Here is a 23247-nt window from a genome sequence, read left to right as displayed (position 1 = left end):
CTGGTGTCCCCTGAGGCTGGGGTGTCACCAGACAGAACAGAGGGACCATCACCAGGGCCACCCACTCCAGGGTTGTGTGAGGAGCAGGGTGGGAGGACATGGGGAGCCCTCCATGGTCATTTGGGATGTGACACCAGGGCAGGTCCCTTGTCCTCAGTGGTGACAGCACCAGGGTGGACAGAGGGGCTTGAGCCCCCCACCCTTTGTTGCACCACCCATGAAACAATGGTGGTGACACTGGGGACAACGGGGCAGGGGGACTGGTCCCCATCACCACCCCAAGGCCTCATGTCTGGGGGGGTCTTAGGGTCACTTGAGCCCCCCCCCAATCCTCTAACACCAATGGGGACCATCCCCATCCCCACGGGGGTGGCAAGTGTTGGTCCCATGGATGGGGGCCATGGGAGGATGTGGGGTGAGCCCATTCCCATCACCCAGTGCCACCCTTTAGTTGCCCCCCCCCAAAAAGGAGGCAGAGGGGCCATGTCTTAAACCCTTCATTTCCCAAACTGGAAAAACTCCCCAGGTCCTCTGTGCTCACCCCAAAACTCCCCAGAAAAAAAGGGGGTTTGGAACCTTCCCATTCCAACCCTGTTCATTAACCTTAATAAATCAGGTTTTGATTCCTAGGGAAGTCCCAATCCTTCCAGGGGGCTCCCACCAACCAAAAGTTGTTTTGTTTTTTTAAGGACAAAAAAAAAAAAAAAAAAAAAAAACCAGACCAAAACCACTTTGGTTTGAATCAGCTTTATACAAACAAACCTTATGTACACTCTCTTTTTTTCCCCCATTCACCCCTATTTATATATGGCAACATAAATAAGATCCTCGGGACTGTACAAGACATATGAACACTTCTTAAAACCACACTTTCTGCTTTTAAAAAAATAGCATCATTCTCTTAAAAAATAGTAAAGAGGTTCTGGGTTGCTTTGGGTTTTTTTGGGGTTGTTTTTTTTTTTTTTTTTTTTTTGGTTTTTTAATATTTTTTTTTTGGTTTTTTTTTTTTTTTTTTTTTTTTTTTTTTTCTTCTTCAGTTGATTTCTGTAAAAACCAGGAGTGCTGCTGTGCCGGAGGTGGAGGCACTGTTAGAAAACTGTTAGCATTCTATTTTTCTTGAAAAAAAAAAAAAAAAAATAACTTAAGCCATTCCCCAACAGTTTAAATATTAAAATATCTTTCTCCCTCTCTCCCCACACACACACACACTCACACACAGTTTTTATTTCTTTTTTTTTTTTTTTTAAATAACCACTTTTCTTTTTTTTTTTTTTTTTTTCTTTTTCTCTGAGCACCGTCCCGGGTGATTTCTGTGAAGTTGTCCCAGAAGTGGTTTGGCTGAGGGTCCTGGTTTGCTCCTGGGTGAAGGGGGTTGGGGGTAGGGTGTCCTTGACACCCAAAGCCCAGATTTTTGGGTGCTGGGATGATGAAGAGCATCCGGTGGCATCAGCACCCGTGCTGCCTCCTCCTCCTCCTCACCACCTCCATCCCCAGCTGGGGGGGTGCTCTGGGTGCCCCTCCTGGGTGCCCACCCATGCCCACCCCTCTACTAAGGGGGGGGTTGGCTCCAAGGAAAGCTCCAGTGAGGGACAGCACAGTGGGAAGTGCTCCCTCGTTTTTATTAGTTGATGGCAGGAAAAAGAAAAAAGAAAATTAGATGAATTCACCATTATTGGGTTTTTTTTCTTTCCTCGCCTGGGCCCGGAGCTAAGGAGGTGAATGAACCCTTTGCAGTCCTCTTGTTCCTGAGATGAGCTGGGAGAGGATATATAAATGTATAGCTAGGGGGGTGTGTACATGGGTGTCCTTTTTTTTTTTTTTTCTTTTAGGGAAAAAAAAAAAAAAAAAAAAAAAAGAAAAAGTAGGGGGAAAAAAAAAAAAAAAAGAGGCAAAGGAAGTTCTGCCACTGTCTCTGGTTCCTTTCCTGGCTCCTCCCGGCTGTTAATAGACGGCGCCGGTGGTGGGAGGGGGCCCCGGGGAGGTGTGATGCATCGTGGTGGCTGGGGGTGGTTGGTGGGGTCCGTGGGGTCCGCTGAGGGTCTGGGGGTGATACCAAGGGTTGTGCTCCTCCAAAAATCCCGAGGATGAGTTGTAAGGAAGAGGTTGAGGGAGAGGGGTCCGGCCCGGCGCGGTGCCGTGTGAGTTACTGTCCCAAACAGCCGGGGAAGGGGGGGAGTTGCAGGCCATGGAGTCACTGTTGTTGGGGCTGTGCTCCAGGGGGACCTCGCCGTTCTTGTAGAGCTTCTTGAACTTGGAGCGACGGTTCTGGAACCAAATCTTCACCTGGAAGGGACCGAGAGAGGGGTCAGTGCCCCGGCAGCAATGGGGACAATGGTTGGGCTGGAGTAGAGGGAGGTGGGGGGTCATGGGCACTCGGATGGGGACACTGGGAAAGAGGGAAGGGATGTGGGTGGCATGGGTGGTGTGGGGACCGTGGATGTAGAGTGGGAAGGGACACGGGTGTCACAGGGACCCAAGACACCATGTGGGAAGGGACACGGGTGTCACTGGGAGCCCAGACACGATGTGGGAAGGGACACGGGTGTCACAGGGACCCCAGATACACCACGCATGGGGAGAAGCCCCCGTTGGTGACCCGGGTGTCACACCAGGCACCACGGGCGTCGGGAGCGTCCCCAGAGCTGGGCGAGGCGGTGGCAGCTCCGGCCGCCCTTGTCCCCCAGGGAAGGGGCGTGGAGGAGCGTGGAGATGGGGGTGGGGGGGCGGTGGTTGTCACCCAAACAGGATGTCCCTCTGGGAGCGGGTGACGCGCTCCGTCAGCCCATTGCCGAGTGTCTCCCGATTGCTTCATCGCCCAAGGGAGAAGGAGGAGGAGAAGGAGGAGGAGGAGGAGGAGGAGGAGGAGGAGGAGGAGGAGGAGGAGGAGGAAGGCCGGGTGCTGGGGAGCGCCAAGGGCGGCACAAGGGCGCCGGCGCCAGCCCCCGGGCAGGGACGGGGTGCGGGGGTGTCATAAGCTGTGGTGACAACCTGCTGGCCCTCACGCCAACAGAGCGACGGGGACAATTTGTCCCCGCACCCGGCAAACACTAAAAAGCGAAGGGTTTAGTCCCAAAATGCGGGTGCTGCACGGGGAGGGCTCTGTGATGACTGTCCCTGCTCTTCCAGTCCAGCCAGAACAAGGTCCCTGGTGAGGTCCCAAGGCTCCTGTCCCCAAGTGTCTCCTCTCTGGGCCAGGCGGGACGGGGGAGCTGGAGCACGGGGAGGACCCGAAGGGAGGCCCAAAAAAGCCCAGAGGAGGGGAGCAGGGTCAGATCCCCCGGATCCCACACTCTGGGTGGTCTTGGGGACACGACCTGCTGCTGGGCTGGGATGTCCCTAACACCCTGTCCCCAGTGTCACACTCTGATCCCATCCCAGCAGGGATTTGCTGTCCCCAGGAGCTGCTGGGTGGGTGCTGACCCAGAACTGTCCCCGGTACCAGGGCAGGATTCAACCTGAGCCCCCCCCTGGGCAGAGGGGGGGTCTGGGATAGGGCTGATTCCAGCAAGAAGGGGGACAGACCCCAAAAGCTGAGGAGTGGGACACGGGGGACTCTTTCCCCTCTCCCTGCTCCTTCCCTTCCTCTCCGCCTTTTCCCTGGTCCCAGAGCCAGATTTCCCAATCGGGCAGCAGAGACCCCACAAAAAAGTGGGGGGCATCCATCGCCGGGGATCCCCAGACCTTCTCCCACCACTCAGCTGGGAAAAGACCCTTCTCCCATCCACTACTTGGGGTCTTGCAAGGCGGGGGGTGCAGCCCCAGCTCCCGTGTTCTTGCCGATCCCTCCTGCCTGCCGCTTGGAATTGGGGTGGTGGAGGGTGACGGGGGGGGAGGGATGGGGGCTCAGCCCTTACCTGCGTCTGGGTGAGCCCCAGTTGGGCAGCCAGTTCGGCCCGTTCGGGCAGTGCCAGGTATTGGGCTTTCTGGAAGCGGCGCTGCAGAGCTGCCAGCTGGTAACTGGAGTAGATGGTGCGGGGTTTGCGGATCTTCTTGGGTTTCCCGTTGACCATCCGCACCTCCGGCTCCGGCTCCTCCTTCACTGAGACTGAGCAGAGAGCGGAGGGGGGAGGTGAGTGAAGGCAAAGGGGTTCCTGTGCTGTCCCCCCCCAGCTTAGGGTCAGCTCCGTCCGGTGACACCATCCCATCACCCAGAACGTGTCCCCTGGGTGGTCGGGCTCCTTCCCGCTGCACCCTTCCAGCGGCACTGGGGGACACAGAGCCCTGTCCCAACATCCCCCCATCCTTCAGCGGGAAAAACATCTCGGTCCCCAACTTGGGGAGACTTCGAGGGGTGCAGCCTCAACCCCGCAGCCACCCTGTTCCCAGTTTAGGGACACTCGGAGGGGTGCAACCCCAGCCCTGTAGCCACCCCAACTCCAACTTGGGGACATTTTGAAGGGTGCAACCCCTACCCCGCAGCCACCCCAACCCCAATTTAGGGACACTTTGAGAAGTGCAACTCTAATGCCGCAGCCACCCTGTCCCAAACTTGGAGACACTTCCAGGGGTGCAATCACAACCCCGCGACCACCCCGTCCCCAGGTTAGGGACACTTTGAGGGGTGCAACTTCACCGAGGTCCAACCAAAAGCCCAAGGGAGCACAGGGATGGATCCCAGCCCTCTCTCCCCAGCATCCTACCTGCTTCCTGAGCTGGGAGCTGCTGGTCCCTGAAGTGGCCGTACTGGCGGTAGGAAGGGCTGTAGGAATAATCGGATTTGGGCGAGTAGGTGCCGGCAGTTCCGATGCCATTGAGGTTAAATTGGTGGTAGGGATAGTGGCTGACAGGTTGGCTGTAAGATTGCCCCGGATAGTAGTCATGTTGGCTGGTGTAGTAGCCCAAATCGGTGACGGAGGACTCGGGTAAGGTGGGAGAGTCCTTGGAGGAGGAGGCATGGCAGCTCAGCGAGCCCGAGAGGTCGGTGAGGATGCTGGAGAGCTTCTTGTCGAAAGAGCCGCTCATCGCTGGGCTTGAGGTGGACTCAGGCGGTGTGGGGGGGGGAAGGGGGGAGCTGGGGACCCCCCAACCCAGGAGCTCCGGCTGCCGGCGCGGCGGGGCCTGGCGTGTCCCAGAGCTGACTCCTCCACACCCGCCTCTTGCGAGGAGCAACCAAGAGACTGTGCCCAAACCTCCAGCCCCGGCCGCCTGCTTAAAGCCTTTAATTAGGGAGCAGGGCAGGGTGGGTGCGCATTCCGATTGGCTCCAGAAATATTGCCTGGGAGGCAAAACAGGCTCCTGCCTCCTCTCCCTGTGTGTGTTTCTCTTTTTATTTCCTCCCCCCCCTCTTTTTTTTTTTCCCTCCTTTTTTTTCCCCTCTTTTTTTTTTCCCCTTCGTTTTATTTGTTTCCTCCTTTTTTCCCCCTTCATTTCCTTTTTTTCCCTTCTTTTTTACCCCTTCATTTTCTTTTTTCCCCCTCTTTTTTTCCCCTTCATTTTCGTTTTTTTCTCCCTCTTTTTTCCCCTTCATTTTCTTTATTTTTTCCCCCCTCCTTTTTTTTTCTCCCTCCATTTTTTTATTCTCTTCTTCTCCCCTCCCTCCTTTCCCTCTCTCAAGAAATAACAAAAGAGTGGCTGAAGGAGGGAGAAGGAGACATAAAGAGTGCAGGTTGCTGGCTGCAGGACTCTGGGGACACTGTGTTACTGGCAGGGGGACACTTTTGGTCACCCGGACTCCAACTCCCTGGACTCTTAGTGCTGCAGGGGGGGTTGGAGGGTTTGTTGGGGGGGGAAAGGTTGGGGTTAAGGAGGAGGATGGAGACAGGCTTGGGGCTGGGGGGATGCTTCAGACCCTTCCACAGCTCCCACCTCCTCCCAGTAATCACCAGTGTCTCCCAGTTCAATGTCATCCCCAAGGTATTGTTCCCCGCCCCCCATGGAGCAGGGGGGAACCTCAAGTACCCCAAAAGTTGCACCCCCCCCTGTGGGGACCTCAAGGGGGGTGACAAGCCCCGATTCTGGGGACATACACACACCACCCCCTTCAGGACTCTATGCCCCCCTCCCACTCCCACTCAGGATGGGAACCCCCCCACCCTAAAAGCCCCCAGCAGTGTCCCCCAGCCCGGGATCCCATGCCAGCCCCTGCCACCCCCAAGTCTGTCCCCAGCCACCCCCTCCACCCAGCACCGGGGGGGGGGGGACTTTGGGAGGGGGATGCTTTGGGTGGGGGGGTGTCTCTGCCTCTGCTGTCGGACCTTTACCCCTGAGAGGGGCCGGGGGGGCTTTCCCCCTCCCCTCCGCGTTAAGCCTTGCCGGGGCTTTTCGCCTCCTGTCCTTCCCTGTCCCCCCCTCCCGAGTGTCCCTTTGCCGTCCCCATCCCAAGGAGGGTCCCCTGCGGTGCGATGTCGCCACCTGGTGGCCTCAGCGGGCATTGAGCCACCCTGGAGTTCCGGGTTCGAGTCCCGGCCCTGCCACCACCTCTGGGGTCAGGGATAGGGGGGGAAATGGCTTAAAATGTAAACGGAATGGAAAGAGAAAGAAGGGAGTAGGAGTAGGAGTAGGAATAGGAATAGGAATAGGAATAGGAATAGGAATAGGAATAGGAATAGGAATAGGAATAGGAATAGGAATAGGAGTTGGAATGAGACAAATAAAAAACAGAATTAGAATTGAAATTAGAATTCAGAAAAGGAATAAGAAATTGAAAGAGGAATTAAAATAAGAATTAGAATTAGGAATAGGAGAAATAGAAATACGAATCAGAAATAGAATTAGAAATAGGAGGAAGAGGAATAAGAACTAGAACCAGGAATCAGAACAGAAGAAACTGGAATTCCCATTAGGAATAGAACTACAAATAAGTAGAACTCAAGATGAGTTCAGAGAGAAGCAACTGGGCCAAAGCAGGAGGAGGGAGAGCGACCCAGAAGCCGTGTGTGGAGGCCCAGAATCTCCTCCCTGCATGGGAAATGTAATTTGAGATTTGAGGAATTAATTCAGAGGGGACAGAAACGTCTGGGACAAGCCCAGCCCTGCCGCCTGTCCTGCTTGGAGCTCGGCGGGGGCCTCCCTGGGGAGGTTTCCCAAGGTCCCAGTGGAGCCTCTGGGACATCCTTGGGTCCCCCCCCGGCCTGGCTGTCCCTCCAGCCGGACTGTCACCAGGGTTTGTTCCTTCTGGGACAGGGTTTCTCCAGCAGGAAAAGCCGGTTGGAGAGCTGGAGGCCGGGGCAGGCGGCTGGGGAGCAAAGAGGGAGCAGGTCTGTGCAGTCCTGAACCAGTTTGAGACTGGGAGGCACTGGTGCCTCCGGCTGCCTGAGGCTTCTCGGCCAGGTTGGCGCTTGCTGAAGCCCCAAAAACCCGGAGGGGGGTGGGGGGGGGGCGGTTCAAGGAGGAGAAGGGAAGTACTGGGTCCAGTTTGGGGGAACTGGGACAGTGGGGGTGGCAGAAGGGGCTGTACTGGGGCACCTGGAGAAAAGGGGGATCCCTGTGGGTGGGTGCGTGTAGGGGTGGCAGAGCTGATCACAACCCACCCACCCCCCTCTGCCCCCTACAAAGCTGGGAGAGCCCCCTCCCCCCCTTCAACCCCCATAATGCTGGGGGAGGAGGGGGTAACCCCCAGATGCCCCTCTTGGAAACTCCCCCTCCCCAGCCCAGCGGTACCCACGGGGATCCCTTCGTGTCCCCCCCCTCTGCCACAGTGAGTGAGGGGTGCGGGGAATGGAGGTGGCGGGGGGCGACACCCAGCGCGTTGCCCCCCACTCCTCGCAGCATCCTTGGGCGGACGCCGCCATCTCGTGGCCGTTTTGGATAATGACACCCCCGCCCCCCCGGGTGGTGCCACGCCCCCCTCCCCCTTTGGGTGCATACAGTCCTTTTTGGGTGCAAATACCCCCCATTTGGGTGCAAACACCTTTCTTCAGGTGCACCCACTCTTCCCGGGGTGCTGCCCACCCTCCCGTCCCTGGGTGCTCCTGGGTGGCAGCCACCACCCCAGGGTGACCCCCCTGAAACTCTGGGCAGAGAGAGGGACCCACTGCACCCCAAAATGTCCCCAAGTCAGGGGAGGGGACCTGGCCACCCTGCCAGGGTTCTTTGTCCCCAAGCTCTGTCACCTGCCACAAGGAAAACCCGAGGGGTGCGGGGGGGTGTTTGGGTGCCCCGAGCCGGGCCCAGCCCTCGCTTGGGGACATGGGGACAGGAACTGGGGAACAGAGGATGGGGGACAGGGGACGAAGGACAGGCCTGGTGACAGAGCCATGCAGGGCGGGGACTGTCCCCGCTGCGGTCACTCTTTCCAGTGACATTGTGCGACACGCGAGCTGTGCAGGGGAGCGAGGACATCGGGGGGGGGGGGGGGTGTGACACAGGACATCCTGCAGCCCTCCCCACCCAGCAGGGGGGGTGTTACCCCCACCCACGGTGTTCCTGGCACAGGGGGGTGAGCAGTACGATGGCTCCCGGTGACCTCCACCGGGGTTGAGGACCGTGACCTGGGGACACCCGGAGCCACCGGTGTCACCTCCCCAGAAGGGAAGTGGCAGTGCTGCGGCTGTCCCCAAGGACAGCGGGGTGTCCCTGTCACCAGGTGGGGGGGCTGTCCCCCAAAGGTCGGGCTCTGGGGGTTCAGCCTTGACCCCCTGCCCCCCGGCCAGGTCCTTGGGGAGATGGGTGGGGGGTGGTCTGTCCGTCCGTGCCCCCCTCCCCCTCCCAGTCCCCTGGGGACCCCCCAGATCCTCGTAGCCACCCCTGGGTGCCACAGCCCTCAGCACCCACCGGGGCAGGGGGGTCCCTGAGCCGGTACCGGGCAGGGAGACCTCAGGAGACGGTACAGGGCAGCGAGATTAGGAGAGACGGTACCGGGCAGGGACGCAGGGGAACCGGTACCGGGAGGGCTGCCATGGGGAGCCGGTACCGGGAAGGATGCCATGGGGGAGCCGGTACTGGGCAGCGAGCCCAGGGAATCCGGTATCAGGCATGGAGCCGTGACGAGCCGGTACTGGGAAGGAAGTCATGGGGAACCGGTACCGGGCAGCGAGCCCAAGGCAGCCGGTACCGGGCAGACAGCCGGCATTCCCCGCGTTCCCGGGCGGGCAGACGCCGGGGGGGGGCTGGGGGGGGGGCGGGGATTTTCTCCCGTCCCGGCAGCTCCGACCTCCCATCGGGGCCCAAAGGGGGCTGAGCCCATCCCCTGGGGGGTCCCAACTCGAGCGTCCCCCCGTTGCACGGGGTCCCCTCCCATGGGGGGGGGGGGCTGATCCTGGGGGGTCCTATCCCTGGGGGCCTCATCTACAGGGGGGTGGGGTTGATCCTGGGAGGTCCCATCCTGGGGGGTCCTATCCCAACAGGTCCATCACGGTGGGGCGAGGTGGGGGGTCCCATCCCGGAACTTCAAGGTTTGGGGGGGGGTGTGGGACGGGGGGGTTCCTGCGTACCCTATGGGACAAAGCAGGGTGCGGGGGGAGGGGGGGGGACCGACAATGCCCGTATGTCCACAGCCACCTGGAGGTTGTTTGGGGTTATATGGGGGGAAGTGGGGGGGGGTTTGGTTTTTTGTGGGGGGGGTCGCTGCGTGCGCAGGTGTGGCCCCGCCTCCCCCCATGCGCACGCGCGGGGCGGCCCCTTCCCCTCCCCGCAGGTGCCCGGTGGGAGGGGTGAATTGGGGAGGGCGGGGGGGGGCTCTTAGGAAGGGGGAGGTGGGGGGGGAGGTGTATGTATGCACTGCTGCTTTAAGGGGAGTGCCCGGAAGGGAGCACCCCCCACCCCAGGTCCGCCCCCGCCCCGCAGCGCACCGGCCCCGGTGGGGCGCGGTCCTGGCGCTCCGGCTCCGGTTTCTCCGGTACCTCCGGTACCGGGGCTATGGCGAGGAGCAACCGGTTGCTGCTCCTCCTCCTCCTGGGGTTGTTCCCGGTTCTTTTGGAGGTGACCAACGCTTTTAACCTGGATCGTTTGTTCCCGGTGCTGAAGGAAGGTGAAACCCCCAACGGGTTCTTCGGCTTCTCCGTAGCTCTGCACCGGCAAACAGAGAGGGGGGAGCGCAGCCTGTGAGTGAGGGGGGGGCGTGGGGCAGTAAGGGTGGGGTGGGGGTCTCACTGTGGGGAGGGGTCCCAATGGACATGGAGATAGGGGGATCCTGGGAGTGGGAGGGTCCCAGTGGAGTGGGGGTCCCGAGAGGGGCTGCCGTAAGGGTAGGGATACACCCGGAGGGGGTGGTGGGGCTTTGGGTGCAGGGGGAGGGGTGTTTGGGTGCTGGAAGGGAGGGGGCTGTCTTGGGAGGGGTCTTTCTTACCCCAGATCCCCCGTTCCAAGCAGAAGGATTGGATGATTGGTGTAAAACGGGCGTTTACCCCCCTGCTCGTAGCTTGTGCTTCGCACCCCTTCCCATCCTGACCCGCCGGCTCCCCCCTCCCCTTATCCCCATTGTGGGGTACCCGAGCAGGACCCCCGGTGACACAGGGCTGGTGGCACTGCAGGGACACGCTGTGACAGCAGCACCGGTGGCCACAGACCCTGGTGGACCCCGGGAGGGGGGAGGGGAGAGGGCAGCTACCCCCACTTGGGGGGGCGAGTCCGGGCTGGATACCCCCCGGGGGCTGCGAAATCCCCGATGTGTCCGTCCCCCCCCTCAGCTCCTGGCGAGGCTCGGGGGGAGCTGGGGGGGAACCTGTTGAGCTGTAATTCCTGCTGCCAGCCCCAACAAAACCCCCTCTTCACCCGGCTCATTCCCCGTGCCATCCCATCGCTGTCACTCACCGTCCCCCCCCTCCACCTCCCATTGTTGCCCCCCATTTCCCCCCCCCCTTTTCCTAGGCATCATCCCGGGCTCTCTCTTGCCCCAGAGGTGCGAGTTGCATGGGGAGAAAGGGATGGGGTTGGGTTTTCCTCTCCCCAGGGCACAGGTTTGGGCTGGCTCATCCTCACCCATGGGACTCCTGCTTTTGGGGGTTTCCCTTTGGAGACCCCCAGGGTTCCCATCCCGCCTCGCCCCCCCCGCCCCTCCCTCCATGAGGACCGGTGGCAGCTGCTGCAGGAGGCATGTGCTGCTCCACATTCCAGAGATGGATTTTGGCCGCTGGCCCCACCGTGGGATGTCTTCTTGTTGCTCCTGGCCAGGAGGGAGTGAAGCTGCTTCCCTCTCGGGGGTGTGGGAGCCAGCCCAGCACCCCAGGGACACCCCCCACCCCCCCCAGCTCTCATCCATTCCCTTGTCTCTGGTAGCATCAGAACAAGGGGTTGGGGGCCACCAGGGTTGGGGACTGGGACAGATGGCTTTGTGTCCCCCTGAGATGGCCATCGCTTTGGGGGGACTCTGGCCCACATTTGTGACACCCTCCACCCCCCCCCTCCATCATGGGCCGTGTCCCACGCATGTCTGAACATGAGGTTCCACGTTCCTCCTGGAGCTCTGAACCCCCCACCCCGGGGGGGGGGGGGGGGGGCGGGGTGACTGCACACCCCCCCCAGGAACCCCTCGGTTGCCTGGGAGAGGGGGGGGGGGGGCACAGTGAACCCTGATGAGCACAGAGGGACCATGGGGGGGGGTGTCCCACCCCAGGGCCTTGGGGAGGGGGGGGGGTGTAGAGGGCAACAGCCCTGGGTGGGGTGTTGTGGGTGGGTACAGGCACAGGCGGTACAAGCACAGGCGTGTGTGTGTGCGTGTGTACCCCCCCTCGGCCCCCCCCAGCCCCGAGCTGGGCTGGGCTGCAGCAGCGTGGGGGTGAACCCAGTCTGGAGGTTCCCCTGCCCTTTGCTCACAGGTGGAGGGGTGGGGACAGGAAAGGGACACTTCCTGCCACCATGTCCCCGACGGGGAGGTGTCCTGGTGCTATTTTTTATTATTAATTTTTGGTGTTGGGGAGGGGGGGGAGGGGGCAGCTCAGTGCTTGACCTCAGCTGAAGGTGGTGATGATGATGATGATGATGATGCAGCCGGAGGGGTGGGGTGAGAGGAGAGGGATGCTCCGGGGTGGGTGCTGGCTCCGGAGTCTGGTGTGACTCCGGATTATGTGTGTGTGTGTGTTCATCACCCCCCCCCCCCCGGCCTCCATCCCCGTCGTGTTTTTTCACGTCCCGGAGCTGTGCCCAAGCAAAGGTTTGTTTGCTCGCTCCTCCCCAGCCCAGGTGAAGGAGCTGCGGGGTTATCGGCACCCGGGGATTAGGAAACTCCTTCAGATGCCGCTGCCGGATCCGGCCCCTCCTTCGGGGCTTGGATTGAGGTGGAGGGGGGGGAGATGGTTTGACCTGTGGGCTAGGTTGGTACCAAGTGAATCCCACCCATGTGGGTTTAGGGGCTCTGGATGCCATGGGGAAACTGAGGCACAGAGCTGAAAGCCCAGTGTGTGCTGGGGGAAGGGGGGGGGGAGAGAGCAGCCCCCACAGAGCAGCAGCACCCACCTTCTGGCTGCCTCAGTTTCCCTCCTGTGTGTATGGCTGCTGCATGGGGTCCTTGGTGGTCCCAGCTGGCAGGGGGGCAGAGTGGGGCCGGCAGTGGGGTGACTCAGTTCCCAGCTTTTCCCTCCCCCTTGCCTGGTGGTTTTTTTTCTGTTGTTGTTGATGGCCAGAGCCCTCCTGGCCATGCTCCCCCACCCCCCCCATTCTTGGCCGGGGGCCACCGGGGTCCTGCGGGGCTGCAGCTCCTTGGCAGGCAGAGGGGGGACGGATGTGGTGGGGCTGACGTCCAGGGGGGGCATCCAGGGGGTCATCTGTCCCTCTGTCTGTCCATCCATCCGTCTGCTTTGAGATCTCCCCCTCTGCCACCTCCTTTTTAGCCTCTCCCCCCCCAGCATCACCCAATTTCCCTTCTCAGGGCTCCCCGGGGGTGGGATCATTGCAACCCCCCCCCCCCCCAACACCACCACTGTACTGGGGGTGGTTGAGGTGGTTTGAGGCTGGCCAGGGGGGGTCCTGGGGGTTGTGCCATGCTGGGGACACCCCTCAGTTGCCTGGTTGTGGGGCTGGGGGGTATTTTGGGGTGAGATGTTCAAACCTGGAGCATCTTCCAGTCCTAGGGTGGGGAGGGAGATCTGGGGGGAGGGTCCCTGTGACCAGGGATGGAGTGGAGCGGAGCAGGGTGGGGGCTGTGCCAGAGCCCCCCCTCTCCCCCCTTCCCATACTTCTGCCCACTTTTCCCTCCCCTACCTCTTGGCACTCATCCCCCCTCCAGTCTGTCAGGAGATGGATGAGGAGCCACACTCACTGCCCAGCTGCTCCCCACCCTGGGGAGGAGGCTGTGCCCCCACTTCCCCTCCCCAGGCCCCCTTCACAGCCTCCCCTGCACACTTCCCAGTCCCCTGGCCCGGGCTGAGCCCCCTCATCCATCCCCATCATACCCCCTCCACCCTGGGGGTACCCCCCACCCCCACCCACCCCCCCCTGCCTTGGCCAGCACCCGGACCCCCCCTGTGTACTCCAGGCGGGTTAGGAGGGGGCACGGCCTCACATTCCTGCATCTCTCCCTCCCTTCCCAACCTCCCCCTCTCCCTCCTGTTTGTCCTTCTGTCCCTCTGCTCTGTCTGTCCCAGCTCAGGGGCCTGAGCTGAGCCCCCCCCCCACTGCCCTCACCCCCCCCCCCCCTTGTCCCCCCACTCTGTGTGGGACCAGGGCCCCAAACTGGTCCCAGTCTCCCCAAGATGGAAGCCCCAGCATCCCAACTCCTGGCTTTCAAGCAGGGGTCCAGGTGGCAACATTGGGTGGGGGGCACCCTTCCCCCTCCTTGCTCTTGGGGGGGGGGGGAGTCAGAAGCCCCCCCTTGGACCCCCCCTCAGGAGCAGAGCCTGCTTGCTGAGAAGTCTGGGCTGGAGGCACTGGAGCTGCTTGGCTTGGATCTGTCCCCCCCCCTCCCCAACTGGGACCTGTGGGGTGCAGTCACCAAAGGGGGGGGGGTCAGGAATGGATTTGTTTGGAGGGGGGGGGGGTCTGGCCATGCCAGGACCACCCAGGGGGGGCTGGGGGCAAATGGTGGCAGCACCCAGCAAGGGCCATCTGGGTGTCCTTGTCCCCAGGAGCTGCACTGATGGAAGGAGGAGGAGGGGGAGGCATCACCCCCAGGGCTGGGGGGGTTGGGTGGGGAGCAGGACCCCCCCTGATTTCTTCTCCCTTCAGCCCTGAGTCACAGCGTGGCTGCCCTGAGTCATTTCCCCTTTAGATAGGTGGGGACAATAGTGCCCCTTGTCACCCCCCCCCCCCAGGTCCCTCAAATATCAGGGGGGGGGATTAAAACGGGAGGGAAAATGGGGGAGTTGGGGGGTGTTCAGATTCTTTTGTACCAGGTTGGGCAAAATCAGGAGGCATCAACCCCCCCCTTCATCTCCTCACCTAGTGGGTGCTGGGTTGGTTTTTTTTTTTTTTGGGGGGGGGGAGGCTGCAGACCCCATTCTAAAAATGGGGGAAGGAGGAGACCAGCCCCCCCCCCCTCCATTATCCCCCTTATTCCTGAGAGGTTTCTCAGGGGCTGAGCAATTCTGACATCCCCCCCCCAAAAAAAAAAAAAACCCAACCCAAAACCTGCAGCATCAGGGCTGACTCAGCCATGTGCCCATCATCTAGGGGGGGCCACCCCCCCCCCCCTTCCATGCCATGCCCGGGCGGGGGCTGCCTGGGGGCCCCACATTCCTCCTGTGTTTGAGCTTTGAGTCAGCCAACCCAGCCCTGCCTGGACCTGCCTGGCTTCTTCCTCAACCTCCCCAAAATTCCTGCCCTGGAGCAAAGCAGGAGGATGAGGACAACCAAGGTGGGGGGGGGGGACAACAATAAGGAGCTGGGTTTGTCCTTGTCCCCTCCCCTCCAGGTTGGCTGAGAACTCACCAGCCCCTTAGCCCAGGGAGGTTTCAGGGGTGCAGCAGCTCCCTGGGTATCTTGGGGGGGGGGGGGGGATGTGGTGTCCCCAGTTTTTGTCCTGCCTAGGAGGAGGGGGGTGTGACACTCACACTCACTCACACTCACTCACACTCACTCACACTCACTCACACTCACACTCACTCACACACACACACACTCTCACACACTTCCTCTGCTGGCACGATGTCCCCGTGACTCCTCCACTCCATTGTCCCCACCGTGCCCAAGGACTTCCCAGCGGAAAGGTTGGTCCTTCCGCACCCCCCCTGCCACACGGGGTCCTCCTGACACCCCCCAGCCCCACCCTGAGGTCCTCACACACACAGGTCCCCCTTTTATTTTTTTAGGGGGTGTGTGTGCTCAGGTTGGTGCTGGGGTCCCCTTTGGTGTCACCCTAAAGCCCCATGGGGTGCTGGTGTCCCCCCAGCCGTGTGGCGCTGCTGTCACTCAGCTGGGATGTCCCTGCCCCCCACCACGGGGACCTGAGTCACCCCCAGAAGGACACAGTGACCTGAGAGGGGGTGGGGGAGGCAAGGCTGCATCCTTCCTGGGAAGAGGGATGCACGTGTGTCCCTTGGGATCCTGCTCCTGGGGCATCTGTGCTGGGCACCTGGTCCTGCTCCAGCATCCCCTGAGGCTTCTCCTCCAGCATCCCCTGGGTGATTCCTCCAGCATCCCCTGGTTGTTCTCCTGCATTCCCTGCTCCTTCTCCTCATCCATCTTCTCATTCTCCTTCTCTTCCCTTGTTCTTTTCCTCCTCTATTCCCTCATTCTCCTTCTCCATTCTCTGGTTGTTGTTCTCATCCATTCCCTGCTCCTTCTCCTCCATCTTCTCATCTTCCTCCTCCACCCCTTCACTCTTTTTCTCTTCTGTCCCCTTGTTCTTTTCCTCTTCTATTCCCTCGTTCTTCTTCTCCATTCCCTGGTTGTTGTTCTTCTCCACTCTCTGGACCTTCTCCAGCACTCCCTGGTTCTTTTCCTCCTCTATCCCCTCATTCTCCTCCATTTCCTGATTGTTGTTCCCTTTCATTCCCTGCCCCTTCTCCTCCTCTGTCTTCTCATCCTCCTCCTCCACCCCGTCATTCTCCTTCTCTTCTGTCCCCTTGTTCTTTTCCTCTTCTATTCCCTCCTTCTTCTTCTCCATTCCCTGGTTGCTGTTCCCCTTCATTCCCTGCTCCTTCTCCTCCTCCATCTTCTCCTCCTCCTCCTCTACCCCTTCCTTCTTCTCCTCTTCTATCCCCTTGTTCTTTTCCTCCTCTGTTCCCTCGTTCTCCTTCTCCATTCCCTGGTTGTTGTTCTCCAGCACTCCCTGGTCCTTTTCCAGCATTCCCTGGTCCTTTTCCTCCTTCATTCCTTCTCTTTTCTCCTCCTCCATCCCCTGGCAGGCTGAGGGAGCTGGACAGACCCCAGCTGTCCCGTGGAGGTCCCGGCCTCTCTGCTGCTCCAGAGGTTTCCCGGGAAGGCTGTTGGGTGTTTACACAGCTGGGGGGGGCCCCTTCCAGCTGCTTGGCCATCCAGGGTTTGGAGGGGTTCAGCCTCACCCCCCCCCATCTGATACCCCCCAGCTCTGAGCTCTACCTGGCTGAAGAGTCACCATGTCACCTCCTGGCTACCACCCCACCCCACCTCACCCCTTCTCCACAGAAATGAAGTTATGGGGGTGGGGGGGTTCTCTGCACCCAGAGCACCCACCCACCCACCCATCTCTGCTGCCCCTCCCCAGGCTGCTGGTGGGAGCCCCCAGGGACAAGGAGCCGGTGAATGGCACCCGGACGGGCGCTGTCTATGCCTGTCCCCTCACTGCTGCCACCAGAGACTGCCAGCGCCTGGACATCGAGCTGAAGAGTAAGGGGAGCACCCCAAAAATCTCCCCACAACACCCCCAAAAAAACCCCACCTGGGGCAGGCTGGTCCCCTCTCTGACACTGTCCCCTCTCCAGGTGAGCCAGACAAAGCCATCATCGATGACATGTGGCTGGGGGTGACAGTGGCCAGCCAGCGGCAGCCAGCTGGGAGGGTCCTGGTGAGTCCCCCCCCCTGCTCCCCAAATTCTTTGTACACCCCCTCCCCAGATTTTTGACCCCCCTCCCTGCCTCCCTCCCATCTCCTGAGGTGGTGCTGGCAGTGAGCTGGCACGTCACACACCTGCACAAAGCCACCATGGAGCTGGTGTCCCCAGCATGATGTCCCCAGGCAGAGGTGCTGGGGGGGCTTCTCTGTCACCTCCCTGTCCCCTGGGGAACGGGGTGGGGAGGGGTGTGATCAAGGGCATGGACACCTCTCCTGGGAGAGTGTCCTGGTGGGGATGGACTGAAGCTCTTGGGGACATCTCGGGTGCTCCCAGGGTTTGGGGAGAATCTCAGGAGCATCTTGGATGCTCTCAGGGTTTGGGGGGGGATCTTGGGAGCATCTCAGGAGGATCTTGGATGCTCTCAGGATCTTGGGAGTATCTCAGGAGGATCTTGGATGCTCTCAGGATCTTGGGAGAATCTCAGGAGCATCTTGGATGCTCTCAGGGTTTGGGGAGCATCTTGGGAGCATCTCAGATGCTCCCAGGGCTTTGGGAGAATCTCCAGAGCATCTTGGGAGCACCTCAGGAGTATCTTGGATGCTCCAGGGACTTTGGGAGCATCTCCAGAGCATCCTAGATGCTTTCAGTAGCATCTTGGATGCTCTCAGGATCTTGGGAGCATCTCAAGAGCATCTCAGATGCTCAGATGCTTTCAGGAGCTCTCAGCTGGCAGGACCCTGCAGACCCTCACAGCCAGGTCACCTCTGGGACCCCCCAACACCAGCAGGATGGGCCAGGGGGTGGTGGCCTGGGAGGGGAGGAGGCCGGATCCCCTCCTTGGTGGTTTTTTCGGGGTGCTGAGGGGTGGGATGTCCCCCCAGGCCTGTGCCCACCGTTACACCAAGGTGCTGTGGTCGGGCAACGAGGACCAGCGGCGGATGGTGGGGAAATGCTACGTGAGGGGCAATGATCTCCACCTCAACCTGAGTGACGAGTGGCAGACCTACCACAACGAGATGTGCAACTCCAACACTGACACTGATGAGACTGGAATGTGCCAGATGGGCACCAGTGCTGGATTCACCTCCAACATCATCTACTTCGGGGCACCCGGTGCCTATAACTGGCAAGGTGGGTGCCAGCTGCCTGGGGAACCCCCAGGGGATGTGGTCTGGTGGGGGCAGGGTGGAGTGGGAGCACGGAATGGGCTTGTTGGAGGTGAGAAAGGGTGCAGTGGTGAAGGGTGGAGAAGACCTCGAAGGGCATCGAGTCCAACCATCCACCCAACCCCATCCAACCACCCCCACCTTATCTAGCCATCCACCCAAACCCCCCTGCCCCCCAAGTACCATGTCCTACCTGATTTTCTGAAGACCTCAAAGGCCATCCAGTCCAACCATCCACCCAACCCCTCCATGTCCCCCGAGTGCCATGTCCTACCTGGTTTTCTGAAGACCTTGAAGGGCATCAAGTCCAACCATCCACCCAACCCCTCCATGTCCCCCAAGTATCATGTCCTACCTAGTTTTCTGAAGACCTCGAAGGGCATCGAGTCCAACCATCCACTCACCCCCATCCACACACACACCCATCCAACCCCTACCTTATCCAACCATCCACCCAAACCCTCCATGTCCCCCAAGTACCATGTCCTACCTGATTTTCTGAAGACCTTGAAGGGCATCAAGTCCAACCATCCACCCAAACCCAACCACCCACCCAACCCCCCTGTCCCCCAAGTGCCATGTCCTACCTGATTTTTGAACACCTCAAAAGTCATCCAGTCCAACCATCCACCCACCCCCACCTTGTCCAACCATTCACCCAACCCCCCTGTCCTCCAAGCCCTACCTGATTTTTTTAACACCTCCAGACAGGAGGATGCCACCACCACTGCCCTGAGCAGTCTGGTGTCCCTGCTGTCCCACCTAAATCTCCTCTGGACAACTTGAGGCCATTTCCTCTTATCCCTTGGGAGAGGAGACTGAGCCCTCCAGTTCAGTCCTTTCCTGGAGCTGTAGAGCCTGAGAAGGTCTCACCCCCACAGCCTCCTTTGCTCTGAGCTGAACACCCCCAGGTCCTTCAGAATTTTTCCAACCCCATCTTGTTCTCCAGCCCCTTCTCCTTGTTCTCCAATCTCATCTTGTTTTCCAACTCTATCTCCATGTTCTCCATCCCTTCTTCTTGTCCTTCAACCCCTTCTCCATGTTCTCCATCCCTTCTCCATACCCTCCACCCCCTTCCCCATGTCCTCCACCCCCTTCTCCATATCCTCCACCCCCTTCTCCATATCCTCCAACCCCTTCTCCATATCCTCCACCCCCTTCTCCTTGTCCTCCACCCCCTTCTCCTTGTCCTCCACCCCCTTCTCCTTGTCCTCCACCCCCTTCTCCATGCCCTCCACCTTCTCCATATCCTCCAACCCCTTCTCCTTGTCCTCCAACCCCTTCTCCTTGTCCTCCACCCCCTTCTCCTTGTCCTCCACCCCCTTCTCCTTGTCCTCCAACCCCATCTCCTTGTCCTCCAACCCCTTCTCCTTGTCCTCCAACCCCATCTCCATGTTCTCCATCCCCTTCCCCAGCTCCCTCACCCTTCCCTGGCCATGCTCCAGGCCCTCAATGTCCTTCAAATGACCTTTAGGATCCTCCAGCCCAACCATCACGTGCCTGGCTGTCACCAGAACACTTGTGAACCTTGAGTGTCCCACACCCATCACACGTGTGCACCCCTGGGTGTGCTCAGCAAGGGGGAGGGGATTCCCCCCCCCCCCACTCCTGGGGGGTTTCACAGACACCCCGGCCCCCCCTTTGACACCCCCAACCCCAAATTGCAGGTACTGACTACATGCTGCAGCGGGAGATGTGGGACCTGCACGACTTCTCCTACCCCAACAAGAAGAAGGGGAACATCTACATAGGTGGGGGGCAGCGGGGTGGGGGGGCTTCCCTGTTGGGGTGGGGGGTGGGTTTTGGGGTGAGGAGGAGGGGAGGGTCCTACCCTCTGTGTCCCCCCTTACCAAGGGGGTTTGGCAGCAGGGGAAATGGGGAGGGGGGTGGTGGGGTGAAAGGGGTGGGAGGGATTTGGGGAGGGGGGGACTTAGAGGGGGGGGGGGTCCTGTCCTGGCCCCCCCTCACTGTGGGTGGGTTTGGTAGCAGAGGACACGGTGGGGATGGGGTGGGGGATATTGTGGGGGGGAAGGTGGGGTGCAGGGGTGTGGGGATGGATGGGGGTGGGATTGGGGGGATGGGGGGAGGCTCCTGCCATGACCCCCCCCCCTTCCCAAGGGGATTTGGTAGCGGGGGACACAGTGGAGATGGAGTTGAGAGGGGGCTTGGGGGGTGGGTGTAGGGATATGGGGGAGGAAATTTGGGGTGTAGGGCTGGGGGGGATGGATATAGGGATACAGGGGGAGGAAATTTGGGGTGCAGGGGTGTCCAGGTGGGGGTCACTCACCATGCCCCCCTCACCCAGGGGTTGTGGGCAGGGTACACGGTGGGGATGGGATTGGGAAAGGGGTATGGGGGGAGGAGCTTTGGGGTGCACGGTTGTGGGGGATGGATATAGGGATATTGGGATATGGGGGGAGGGAATTTGGGGTGCAGGGCTGTAGTGGGGTGTCTCCCCCCCTTCCCCCCTTCACTCAGGGTTTTGGTCCCATCGTGGAGATGGGATTGGGGGGAGGATTGGGACAGGGTATGGGGGCAAGAGCTTTGGGGTGCACGGTTGTGGGGGGATGGATATAGGGATAGGGGGATGGATATAGGGATAGGGGGATAACAGGGATATAGGGATGTAGTGATAGAGAGGGAGGGAATTTGGGGTGCAGGGCTGTATTGGGGTCTCTCCCGTCACCGTGGGTGCCGTGGGCAGGGTACATGGTGGGGATGGGATTGAGGGGGGGGCATGAGGGGAGGAGCTTTGGGGTGCAGGGTTGTGGGGGATGGATACAGGGATATTGGGATATAAGGGGAGAGAATTTGGGGTGCAGGGTTGTATTAGGGGGGGTCTCCCCCTTCTCCCCCTCCCCTCAACGGGGTGCCGTGGGCAGGGTGCATGGTGGAGATGGGATTGGGGAGGGTATGGGGGGGGAGTTTTGGGGTGCAGGGTTGCAAGGGATGGATATAGGGATAAGGAGGATGGATATAGGGATATTGGGATATGAGGGGAGGGAATTTGGGGTGCAGGGCTATATTGGGGTCTCTCCCCCATTTCCCCCCTCACTGGGGGTGTCGTGGGCAGGGTCCGTTGTGGAGATGGGATTGAGAGGGGATGGATATAGGGATATAGTGATGAAGGGGGAGGGGATTTGGGGTGCAGGGCTGTATTGGGGTCCCTCTCTCCTCACTGGGGGTGTTGTGGGCAGGGTACACAGTGGGGATGGGACTGGGGGAAGAGCTTTGGGGTGCAGGGTTACAGGGGATGGATATAGGCATAAGGGGGATGGATATAGGGATATAGGGGAAGGGCATTTGGGGTGCAGTGCTGTAGTGGGGTGTCTGCCCCCCTCACCCGGGGTGTTGGTCCCATCATGGGGATGGGACTGGGGGAGGGTGTTGGGGGGGACCTTTGGGGTGCAGGGTTGCAGGGGATGGATATAGGGATATAAGGGGAGGGAATTTGGGGTACAGGGCTGTATTGGGGTCTCCCCCCCCTCACCAGGGTGTTGTGGGCAGGGTACACGGTGGGGATGGGATTGAGAGGGGATGGATATTGGGACATGGAGGGAGGGAATTTGGGGTGCAGGGTTGCGGGGGACGGACATAGGGATGGGGGGGGAAGGAATTTGGGGTGCAGGGCTGTCGGGGTGGGGGGTCTTCCCCCTTTCCCCCCCTCACCGGGGTTGCCGTGGGCAGGGTACACAGTGGAGGTGGGATTGAGAGGGGATGGATATAGGGATATTGGGATATAGGGGGAGGGAATTTGGGGTGCAGGGCTGTATTGGGGTCCCTCTCTCCTCACTGGGGGTGTTGTGGGCAGGGTACACAGTGGGGATGGGATTGGGGGAAGAGCTTTGGGGTGCAGGGTTACAGGGGATGGATATAGGGGAAGGGCATTTGGGGTGCAGTGCTGTAGTGGGGTGTCTGCCCCCCTCACCCGGGGTGTTGGTCCCATCATGGGGATGGGACTGGGGGTGGGTGTGGGGGGGGGACCTTTGGGGTGCAGGGTTGCAGGGGATGGATATAGGGATAAGGGGGATGGATATAGGGATATTGGGATATAGGAGGAGGGAATTCGGGGTGCAGGGCTATATTGGGGTCCCTCTCTCCTCACCGAGGGTGTTGTGGGCAGGGTACACAGTGGGGATGGGACTGGGGGAAGAGCTTAGGGGTGCAGGGTTGCAAGGGATGGATATAGGGATAAGGGGGATGGATATAGGGATATTGGGATATAGGGGGAGGGAATTCGGGGTGCAGGGCTGTATTAGGGTCTCTCCCCCATTTCCCCCCTCACTGGGGGTGTCGTGGGCAGGGTCCGTTGTGGAGATGGGATTGAGAGGGGATGGATATAGGGATATAGTGATGAAGGGGGAGGGGATTTGGGGTGCAGGGCTGTCTTAGGGTCTCTCCCCTCACCCGTGGGTGCCGTGGGCAGGGTACACGGTGGCAGTGGGCAGCGGGGTGCTGCAGCAGGAGGCCGTGACCGTGGTGAGCGGAGCCCCGCGGTACCGGCACACGGGGGCCGTGTTCCTGCTGAGCCGCAGCTCCCAGCAGAGCCTGACCCGGACCCAGCTCCTCCCCGGAACCCAGGTCGGGTCCTACTTCGGCAGCGCCCTGGCCCTGGCTGACCTCAACAACGATGGGTGAGGGGACCCCCGCCCCCCCAAACAGCCCCCCCAAACCCCTGCGGGGGGCTCAGGGGCTCTGGAGGGTTTGGGATGGGCAGGGAGGGGGGGGGGGGGGTTGGTTTTGGGGGGAATCGTCGTGGCTTGAGGGGAGGTCCCTGAATTGGTTGGGGGGGGATCTACGTTTTGGGGGGGGTTCTCTACACTTTGGGGGGTTCTCTATGTTTTCAGATGGTTTCTGTACATTTTGGGGGGTTCATTATGTTTTGGGGGGGTTCATTATGTTTTGGGGGGGTTCTCTATGTTTTGGGATGGTTTCTGTACATTTTGGGGGGTTCTCTATGTTTTGGGATGGTTTCTGTACATTTGGGGGGGGTCATTATGTTTTGGGGGGGTTCTCTATGCTTTGGGATGGTTTCTGTACATTTTGGGGGGGGTCTCTACATTTTGGGGGGGTTCTCTATGTTTTGGGATGGTTTCTCTACATTTTGGGGGGTTTCTCTATGTTTTGGGGGGGTCATTGTGTTTTGGGGGGTTCTATGTTTTGGGATGGTTTCCCTACATTTTGGGGGGGGTTCATTACGTTTTGGGGGGCTCTCTATGTTTTGGGATGGTTTCTGTACATTTGGGGGGGTTCATTATGTTTTGGGGGGGTTCTCTATGGCTTTGGATGGTTTCTGTA

General features: G+C 60.2%; 2 protein-coding genes across 2 annotated transcripts; one reads left to right on the top strand and one right to left on the bottom strand.

Annotated features, from left to right (window-relative positions):
- Positions 1-1941: 1941 nt before the first annotated feature.
- On the bottom strand, positions 1942-4962 carry DLX3 (distal-less homeobox 3). The gene is made up of 3 exons (XM_030466047.1): positions 4641-4962; positions 3855-4045; positions 1942-2283 (listed from the first exon to the last, which is right to left on the bottom strand). The coding sequence occupies exons 1-3, from the start codon at positions 4960-4962 to the stop codon at positions 1942-1944; spliced, it is 855 nt and encodes a 284-aa protein (XP_030321907.1).
- A 4723-nt stretch (positions 4963-9685) lies between these two features.
- ITGA3 (integrin subunit alpha 3) lies at positions 9686-22595 on the top strand. Its single transcript, XM_030465962.1, has 6 exons — positions 9686-9980; positions 16496-16617; positions 16713-16795; positions 17665-17914; positions 19617-19700; positions 22376-22595. The coding sequence occupies exons 1-6, from the start codon at positions 9796-9798 to the stop codon at positions 22585-22587; spliced, it is 936 nt and encodes a 311-aa protein (XP_030321822.1). The 5' UTR covers positions 9686-9795; the 3' UTR covers positions 22588-22595.
- The last annotated feature ends 652 nt before the right edge of the window (positions 22596-23247 follow it).

The sequence above is a fragment of the Calypte anna genome, chromosome 27 (assembly GCF_003957555.1).
Source record: "Calypte anna isolate BGI_N300 chromosome 27, bCalAnn1_v1.p, whole genome shotgun sequence".
NCBI classification, from domain to species: Eukaryota; Metazoa; Chordata; class Aves; order Apodiformes; family Trochilidae; genus Calypte; species Calypte anna.
Note: the sequence above shows the minus strand (reverse complement) of the source record. Positions and strands in the feature narration are given on the sequence as shown.